The sequence below is a fragment of the Lactuca serriola genome, chromosome 6 (genome assembly GCF_051521515.1).
Source record: "Lactuca serriola cultivar US96UC23 chromosome 6, Lser_US96UC23_V15, whole genome shotgun sequence".
In the NCBI taxonomy this organism is placed as follows: Eukaryota; Viridiplantae; Streptophyta; class Magnoliopsida; order Asterales; family Asteraceae; genus Lactuca; species Lactuca serriola.
In genome coordinates this window covers 24,384,652-24,394,594 of record NC_136413.1, presented here as the reverse complement: position 1 = coordinate 24,394,594, position 9,943 = coordinate 24,384,652, and the positions used below count along the sequence as shown (strand labels likewise).

Genomic DNA, 9,943 nt, shown 5'->3' with positions numbered 1-9,943 from the left:
CAAAGATGTGAACATTTTTTAACTTTTTCTATGTAACATGATTTGAAACCCTCCTCCTATTCTTGCCTAGAGGGTGTTTAGGACTGCGATATGAAACAAGCATATAAATGCAGAATTAGATAATCATTGTAACATGACACGTAAGGTAAAGTGTTTGGATGTGTTCTTAATTTGTAATACTAAGACTATAGGGTATGGTGCGGTTTGGGACCGCACCTTGGTGCCACATCAGCAGGGAACACCGCCCCCAGGGTGCGGTTTCCTGCCATTGAGACCGCAGTGCGGTCCCTGAAGACCGCGATATTTGATTGGTTGGTCATATTCTTGACCGTTGAACGCAATTTCCCCCTTTTTTTTTTCTTTTTCTTTTTTTTTTTGTTTTTTTTCTTTCCTTCCTATATATATACACATATCAAACTCAATTTTTTTCACAATACAATCTTTTCTCTCTCAAAAATTTTTTTTTTTTTTAAATCACCACTCTCCAAAAAATGTCATCTTCTTCATCTTCTGAAGAATTTCAGACTATTTTTGATACCGCTATTACTGTTTTTTTTATTTTTTTATTTTCAAGTAATGAAGAATTATGTTTTTTTTTTTATTAAAATAGAAGGTATATTAAATTAAATTAGTTAAAAAAAAAAGTTTTATTAAATTAAAATACTTAAAAAAAATAAAAGAAAAGAAAAGAAATGCAAAGTGTGGCACCACACCCTTGGTGTGGCAAGAAACCACACTTAAGTGGTAAAATGTGATGTGGCGCTTACGTGGCGCTTACGTGGCGAGGGAGGGAGTGCGGTTTCGGTGGCACCACTCCCTCCAGCCTAAGGCAGAAGAGCAGTGAGCACCAACCCGTTTCCGAAGCCTGATTTCTCGCTGAAAACCCAACATCATTGGGCCCAAGTCCAATGATCACCAGTGGGACTTGCTGGTCTACTAGCACAATAAGACAGACTCCAGTCTGGAGGCCCAAACGTAATGATCACCAGTCCATTAGTCGGGCTTAGACACGGTAGAAATGCTTAATACCAAGATACAACCGATGTGCTACAATACCCCGCTATAAAATAGTGGTTGTGATGCACCACAATACCCGGTTATAAAATAAACACACTAGTGGTTGCAGAGCCCCTACAACCAATAAGGGATCATATGATAACCACACCGTAGTAGTGGTTGCAACTTGCAAGGCCCCTACAACCAATATAGGATCATGCGATAACCACAAGCGGCTGTAAAAAAACACATGATATCACAACCTTCCTAGGCCAAACGGATTGAAATTGTCTCCGATACCAAACTATAAATACTTATCGTAGTGGAAAATATTGTTAACCAACATCTTGCGCACTTACTCTATAGTTGTTCTCATACTCTTGAGTAAAAATATTCTAACTTGACGTCATAGCCTAATCCTAAGCTCATCTAGAATTACAACCGACTGTAACTTTTCATTTGTAAACAACATATCCAGGAGAATCACACAATTTCAAGTATATCCACCATTCACAACTCTCGTTGAAGATTAGGGAAAATGCTCTAAAATGGTAATATAGTTCTTATTTTGTACACGTTAATTGTTATTGGTTTTTTTCTTATAGAATACGCTCTTTAGCCGGTGGTTTTGTACAAATTCAGTCCTTATGACCGGCTACTCCAATTTAAGTTCTAACTCTCAGTTTGTTTTTGTATACATCCAGTCCTTATGACCGTTTTTCTTTAGGTTTTACTCACATGAAATCCTATATGGGATAATCATTAATGAGGTCTCAAAATACGTGGTTTGTCCCTCACTTATATTACTAACCTAATTCACGAATTGGTCAAATAATATTGGTGCCCTAGTTTTCTTCATGAAGAATATGTCTTCAGCTTCAAATTTTTCTATCTTTATAGCTGACAATGTGATTCTTTGTTATTGTTTTCACCTAGGTTGAATTTGCACTTCCAAGACAAAATAACACCCTGAAAAAAAATGTTTAGTGCATTCCGTAACTAGGGGTGACAATTGTTGACATGACATGACAAAAATACACCACACGAAACGAAATTGGGACGAAACTGAAATTCAAATTCGTGTTCGTGTCGTGTTCGTGTTAAGTGTAAAAACACGATGTCATGTCGTGTCGTGTTCGTGTGTAAAATTCGACACGAAATTGACACGATTTAGCATTTATTTGTCTTGTTTTTCATGTTATGTATGATTAAATATTAATTAAATAAACTATTTTTTTATTATGTTATCTTTATTGTGTCGTGTCGTGTTTGTCGTTTTTCATTCGGTTCGTTTTCGTGTTAGTTAATAAAAACACGACATCGTGTCGTGTCGTGTTCGTGTTAGATAAAACATTTCCGTGTCATATCATGTCAGACAAAAACACAACATGATGGCCGATTTGCCACCCCTATCCATAACTCCTTGGTATGTCAATTTTGAACTTTTTTTTTGCAAAATGAGTTTTTTTTTTCTTTTCAAATTGACTATGAGAAAGGAGGTTTCCTCAACCACCTTGGAACACAATTATAAAAACCTTAGAACGATTAGGGTTTTGTCGCAAGGACTAAAGAGACGCGTCCCGAACTTCTATTAATTTATTAATTTATAATAAATTGACAAACTGGATCCGCAATAAACTCTCAAGTTAATAATTGCTTAAATTTGTTCTTGCATATAACCTAAAAAGACTTCGTTATTAATAATAATATTACAACAACTGAAATTATTATGGCTAGTGTATTTTCTTCACCTAATGTAATGTAGTTGGTATTTTTCATCTAATAAATTAACAAACCGGTCATATTACCTTATTTTGAACAGATCAAACAAGTTCAATGGTCAAATATGAACGAAAAAACATGATTACCTAAATGTTGATAAATACCAAAGTTCGTTACCTTTTTAGGTCATTAACCCATATATAAAACTTTTTTACAAAGCATAATCATAATTTTATGAAATGATAATGTTATTTCTATGATTTTGTTTTACAAAAAATTATTAAATTATTTGAATTTTGTAACATGACCACTCTACTTTTGGCTATTTTTGTAATATCAATATTTAATTTCTCTATAAATATACAAATGGTATCTTATAAGTGGTTAGATATGTAGTTAAAGAAATAAAGATGGCATGTTTCCGATTTTGTCGCATTAGAAATAGATCATGGGAATCAAGATGGCCTGATCGTAAAAAGTAGTAAAAGCAGGGGCATTTTAAATGCACAATAAGAGTCAAGCGGAGTATCAACAAATGAAGAATATATTCTTTTCTCGCAGCAACAGAAATGAGCTTAGATTCATGTAAACCAAAGAATCGAGCCCTAGTTTCCATTTCTTAACTCGATTGCTTGTTTCAGTGTTGAAGTTTTCTAATCAATTGAAACTATGGCGTTTTGGTGGGCTTTGATCGTGATAGCATTCGCCTTTGTGATCTGTAAATTTCTACTGATGCTCATTCCTTCTAATGTGCCTTCAATCGACGTTGACGCCTCCGATGGTATGCGTTCTCTGTAGCAGTTGGTTTATTTTACTAACATGAGTTCAACATTGAATTTCAGTGTACATTTCCCGTAAATTTGCAGATTGGGACATACAGTTGATAGAAGTGTATATATTTGATGCAAATGCGTGCACTCGTTGTGATGTGTAGCAAAATGTCATAGAACACTCGTTGCATTTAGATGAATGTGTAATCTATGATGTTTTGCAGTGTGTATGTTTGAGGTTGTGTATAGAGCCATGCCCTAATATGCATACATTGAGTTTTGTTGGGGTTTTGTATTGTGTTCAATGGAAGATTTTACTTCTAGATGTCTAGATGATATAGGGTGATAGTAAACACTTGCTTATTTTAGGTACATTAGAAAATTTGACTGACTGTATTCTGAAAAGAGAGGCTAAATGATTTCTGCCTACTACAAATTCTATCAGTTTTGGAGTAAAATTTGATGGTGAGAACGTTATAACTTTTAAGCAGATGGATTTTATCATTTAATCAGGGTCTATATCTTTTAGTCTTTCTTCTCCTGCCATCTTTTGTAGATCAAATTTCTAACACTTGTTGGAGTTCTGCAATGAAATCTAAGTTTTGTTTCCTGAAAATAGAAATAAAATCTATCAAAAAATAAATGTGGTGTTGTCCAACAAAATGGTTAAAAGAATTATATTAGGAAATCGACAGGTTTGAACTCTGAGATTCGATATAATCTACCATTTTCTATGGTATGAAGTATTATTACAAGTAGAGAGTTGTGAAATTTTGGAAGCATATCTGGGCAACAGAAATCGGCTTCTTAGTAGCCATCATTCAAGCCAACTAAGACATGTTTTAGACCCTCTTTTAGGCTAAAACTAATTGATCTTTGATTGTGATGCTTCTTTGATTATCTCTTGTGTCATGTGTGCATTTGCTTTTTCCTCCATATGTGGATGCTTTTGATGTATGTATTTTGAGACTCTAATACCTTTTACACATATTGGATGTTTAACAGTTCTAGATGATGGGCATCCAAAGGAGAATAGTTTCATTTATGTAAGTTTCTTATTTATGTTTCCAGACATTTAACAATGTATAAACCTTGGTCCTTACAGTTATTCCATGTTCAAAGTTCAAACACTATGGATTTTCAAGATTTAGAACACTTGACTTACCATTTTCTGTTTGGAATCTTCATATGTTAGATACCTTCAAGAAGACAAACTGACAAAGTCCAATGCTATGAGCCTGCAACAATGAAGTACCTAGGGTACTTCCCTGCTCTCAAACCTGATGAGGTTAGTAAAAGACAAGGCTACCCCTGCATTGCTTTCTTAGATTCCTATTGGTTAATAATGATTGACCAAAATGTCCTCAGGTGAAGGAGCGAGTGGCACAGGTTAGGAAATCTCAGAAAGTGTGGGCAAAGAGTAGCTTCAAGCAAAGGCGCCAGTTTTTACGTGTACTTTTAAAGTATATTATTGAACATCAAGAACTTATATGCGAGTAAGAAATCTTTTCAAAATTGAAGGTCTGATAAGTCAAAGAAATGAAAAGAGTCAAATGATCCTAATTCATTTTTATATTTCTTAGAATCTCTTCACGTGATACTGGAAAGACAATGGTGGATGCATCATTGGGAGAAATAATGACAACATGTGAAAAGATTACTTGGCTTCTTTCAGAGGGTGAGAGGTGGCTAAAACCAGAGTATAGGTATTCAAATGATCTCTCTTTAATTTGATTTTATTCAGTATTTCAATTACCAAACAACATTACTAGAAAAAAGTCAAAAACAGTTGAAAATTAATTATGTTTGTTATCAGATCATCTGGAAGATCAATGCTTCACAAAAAATCCAAAGTGGAATTTCACCCCCTTGGTGTAGTTGGAGCAATTGTATCATGGAATTATCCATTTCATAACTTGTTTAATCCAGTTTTAGCAGCTGTCTTCTCTGGGAATGGCATAGTTGTCAAGGTATTTAATTCTTGAGTAATTTACATTACACCCCCCGGAGTATTGCTATTTTTTCAGTCTTGGTCCAGAAATGTTTTTTCTTGCAAATTTGGTCATCATTTGTGGTCTTGTAACAGTTTTGGTCCCTGTTCCAAGTAAAATAACTATTTTTGTCCCTGAGTATAATTGATTTTTGCAATTTTGGTCCAAAAAATAGTCATTTTCTTGAAATAGATATGAACAACCTCAAATAAGGGACCAAAATTGCAAAATCAGCTATACTCATGGACCAAAAATGAAAATTTACTCTTCCTTATTGGTATTTCAGGTTTCAGAACATGCAAGCTGGTCTGGATGCTTCTACGTGCGAATTCTCCAAACTGCCCTTGCAGCTGTTGGAGCTCCCGAAAATCTTGTTGAAGTCATCACTGGGTAAGCCAATCCCTTTTTGGTCATTTCAATAATTTTTAATTTTATCAGGTCCCTTAAACTTTGAATTTTCCAGGTTTGCTGAGACAGGAGAAGCATTAGTCTCCTCAGTTGACAAAATCATATTTGTCGGCTCGCCAGGTGTCGGCAGAATGGTATGATTTTCCCTTTTCCATCTCATGACTGGAAGATAACATAAAGGGTATTAACGTAATTTCACATTACTTCTTTTATAAATCCAGATAATGAGAAAAGCTGCAGACACATTGATACCTGTGACACTTGAGCTTGGTGGAAAAGATCCGTTTATTGTCTGTGAAGACGTTGATGTGGCTCATGTAAGAATCTTTGACTTTCAGTTAAATTCATATAACAATTTTGACTTTTCCATCTTTTGTTTACTCCAAATTGTGAGAAATAGCAATGAATATACATTTTCTACCAATAATAGCAATATGTAATCCATAATAGCAGCTTACTTACATTTTCTTTATAAAAATAAGCAGCCTACTTACATCCTTTTTTTTACCAACAATAGAAATATATTAACAAATAAAGTACATTGCCTATATTTGTAAAAATGTTAAAGTACATTGCTATTCTGAGCAAAGAAGCCATTTATTAATAAAATCTTAAAATACAGGTTGCACAAGTTGCTGTTAGGGCTGCTTTACAATCTAGTGGACAAAACTGTGCAGGAGCTGAAAGATTTTATGTCCACAAAGACATATACGCATCATTTGTAGCTGCAGTAGTCAAGATTGTTAAATCTGTCTCAGCTGTAAGTAACTGATTAGTAATTACAGTTCTACCCTTTTGATTATATGTAATTTGCAACGTAGTGTTTTTATTTTTTTAATTAAGTAAAGAAATATTCCAGGGTCCTCCACAACTTGGAAAATACGACATGGGTGCAATTTGTATGCAAGACCATTCTGAAAGGCTTCAGAGTTTAATAAATGATGCGTTGGATAAAGGAGCTGAAATTGTTGGAGGTGGAAATGTGAGAGATATTAGTGAAGGTGCTGTTGACCAATACTTCCCTCCTACTGTTATTGTAAATGTCAACCATCAGATGAAATTGATGCAAGAGGAAGTAAGTCTTTTTTTTTTTGATAATTTGGATTATGATGACGTGGCATATGTTAATTTTTATTTGATTCCATGAATAGGCTTTTGGACCGATTATGCCAATAATGAAATTTAGTACGGATGAGGAGGCGGTGATGCTTGCAAATGACTCGAAATATGGGCTTGGGTGTGCGGTGTTTTCCGGGAGTCAAAAGCGTGCAAGATCAATAGCTTCACAGTTAAATTGTGGAGTTGCTGCTATTAATGACTTTGCTTCTAATTACATGTGTCAGGTAAAACTTACATTTATAGGTTCTTCTAACGTTTTTGGTCCCTGTTCCAAGTAAAATGACTTTTTGGTCCCCGAGTATAAGCCAGTTTTTGCAATTTTGGTCCATATTTTTAGGTTCTGGTTACGTTTTCAGTCCCAGTTCCAAGTAAAATGACTAATTTTGGTCCATGAATACAAAACGATTTTTGCAATTTTGGTCCCAAAATTAAGGTTTTAGGCAGAAAAGTCCTATTATTTTGGGAAAGTTTTCGATAAAGTCGTAATTTTTTTTTTTTTTTTGAATAGAAAAGTCTCATTATTTTGAGAAAATCACATAATCTATCATTTCATGTTAAAATAAAAAAAGGACTTTTTCGTTAATTTCGGCAGAATGCTAAATAATCAGGACTTTTCTGATAAAAAAAAAAGATTTAGGACAAAATTATAAGTCATTTTACTTGGAACAGAGACAAAACATGTTATGTAAAACCTCAAATAAGGTGCAAAACTTCAACAAATCTTCTTGGGGCCAAAATTAAAAACTTAGCTATACTTAGGGACTAGAAATGTAATTTACACAATCAATAAATTAATTATTTTTTTTGGTGATGGCAGTCTCTGCCATTTGGTGGTGTGAAAGACAGTGGATTTGGGCGGTTTGCTGGGATTGAAGGGTTGCGTGCTTGTTGCCTTGTGAAGTCGGTTGTGGAAGATAGGTGGTGGCCTTTGATTAAAACCAAAATACCAAAGCCAATTCAGGTAAAACTTTTCCAATTAATTACTTTAAAAATAAAATAAGATATCTTATTTTGTCTAAAAATATAGACATTTGTTTTTGTTTTTAATAGTATCCTGTTGCGGAAAACTGCTTTGAGTTCCAGCAGTCACTTGTGGAGGCTTTGTATGGGGTGAACGTGTGGGACCGGTTGAGGGCGTTGGTTAATGTTTTGAAAATGCTGACTGAACAGAATTCTACATTTAACAGTAAGAGAAGTGATTGACTTTTATTTTAGAATCAAATGAAAATGTATTTTTGGTTTGAACTTTGTATGTGAAAATGAAGTTGAAAATGACATTTTATCATAGGATCTTTTATTAAGTTGGAATGTATTTTTGATTTTTATTCCATGGTTGCTGATTATTATCGTATTTGTTCTTTTAGTTATGAACATGCCATTTTATTTAAAACAAAACACTCGTGTTTCATATATTTATGTTTTTGAAATTAGAGGTTTAGAAAACAAAATTAAAACTGATAAATAGATTGATGAATATATCAAAGAATGGACGACCCAATTCATCTAAATATTTGCCTGTTTAATTATACTTACAATGTGCAAAAAGTACTAAAATGAGAATAGACATTTTGAAGAAAATCAATGCTTTAATTGTATGAATAATAATGATATTGATACGTAATATTTACTTTTAATTTTCAAATAAGTAAGATTGTATGTTTCTAAAAAGGGATAATGACTTGATAGGGTAAGATACTTTTTGAAATGTATACATTTAGTCTTTATTTTTTTTTTCTTGTAAAATAAATTCTTATATTTTATTTTTTGTAACAATGACCGGCTATACCTGGTATACAGGTCATATATGAATTTTATTTTAGGGAAAACGACTTGATAGGGTAAGATATTTTTTGAAATGTACACATTTAGTCCTTATTATTATTTTTTTGTAAAATAAACCCTTATACTTTATTAATATGTACACATTAGGTCTTTTTCACCGGATTCTACAGGTTTTGCTGATGTGGAAGTACAAGTGGCACTAAATAGCAATTAATTAGCTTGTCACCGGAAGTGGGTGATCCTCCAGCAACAAGAAAAGGGCGGCGACCCTTCTCTTTCTCGTCTCTCTTCCTTCCGGTCGAACAACAACAACCAAACACTCTTTACCTGTTGTGTTTCTCATATCTGTTTCTCTTTGCCTCCATCTTTGAGATATGTTGCCAGAAAAAGAAGAAAGAATCGACGAGGGGGCTACCAGAGCAGCTCATCGCCGCCAACTACAGTCTCTACTTCCTCCTGCCTCACCCTTCGACCTTGTTGTTTTTGCCATCATTCCTCCTTGCTACCAGTGATGTGTAGGAACACACAAAGGAGTCGCCAGAGATCTGGGTTCTCCTTTTTCATGATGAATAAAAGTTGGAAAAATCTCGTTGTGAATATGTGGATGCCACCTAGGTATTTCATTTCAATAAAATAAAAGAAATGGAAAATGACTTGATAAGGTAAGATACTTTTTGAAATGTACACATTTAGTCCTTATTCTTTTTTTTGTAAAATAAACCCTTCCACGTCAGCAAAACCTGTAAAATCCGGCGAAAAGGACCTAATGTGTACATATTAATAAAGTATAAGGGTTTATTTTACAAGAAAAAAAGAATAAGGACTAAATATGTACATTTCAAAAAATATCTTACCCTATCAAAGCATTATCCCTTCTAAAAAAGACAACCAAATATTTTGAGAAGAATGGTGAAAAGTAGGGCTGACAATTCTCGACACGACATGCGACACGACACAAAATAAATGGGTTTGGGTTGAGTTTTTCAACCCACCAACCCGCCAACCCGTTTATTAAACGAGTCATATATGGGTTTCTCAAAAAATAAACGGGTTGACCCGCCAACCCGTTTATATTCTTAATAAAAAAATTATTTTATTTTTAAATGTATTTATGTATCAAGTATTAATATTTAATAAGTATTACAAAAATATACC

The 9,943-nt window shown here is 33.9% G+C and overlaps 1 protein-coding gene across 1 annotated transcript; it reads left to right on the top strand.

The window, feature by feature from the left end:
- Window positions 1–3,229: 3,229 nt before the first annotated feature.
- Window positions 3,230–8,307, top strand: ALDH22A1 (aldehyde dehydrogenase 22A1). Its single transcript, XM_079006204.1, has 14 exons — window positions 3,230–3,499; window positions 4,494–4,534; window positions 4,684–4,776; window positions 4,857–4,984; window positions 5,072–5,194; window positions 5,305–5,458; window positions 5,766–5,869; window positions 5,943–6,021; window positions 6,109–6,204; window positions 6,510–6,647; window positions 6,747–6,962; window positions 7,039–7,230; window positions 7,824–7,967; window positions 8,057–8,307. The coding sequence occupies exons 1-14, from the start codon at window positions 3,388–3,390 to the stop codon at window positions 8,207–8,209; spliced, it is 1,773 nt and encodes a 590-aa protein (XP_078862330.1). The 5' UTR covers window positions 3,230–3,387; the 3' UTR covers window positions 8,210–8,307.
- Window positions 8,308–9,943: the final 1,636 nt, after the last annotated feature.

What these genes read in the sequence shown, in the direction of transcription:
- ALDH22A1 (XM_079006204.1), top strand. Translation starts at nt 3,388, where the DNA reads ATGGCGTTTTGGTGGGCTTTGATCGTGATAGCATTCGCCTTTGTGATC. An exon ending in CATCAAGAACTTATATGCGA is followed by an intron (nt 4,985 to 5,071) that starts GTAAGAAATCTT and finishes TATATTTCTTAG; the next exon opens with AATCTCTTCACGTGATACTG. An exon ending in TGGCTAAAACCAGAGTATAG is followed by an intron (nt 5,195 to 5,304) that starts GTATTCAAATGA and finishes GTTTGTTATCAG; the next exon opens with ATCATCTGGAAGATCAATGC.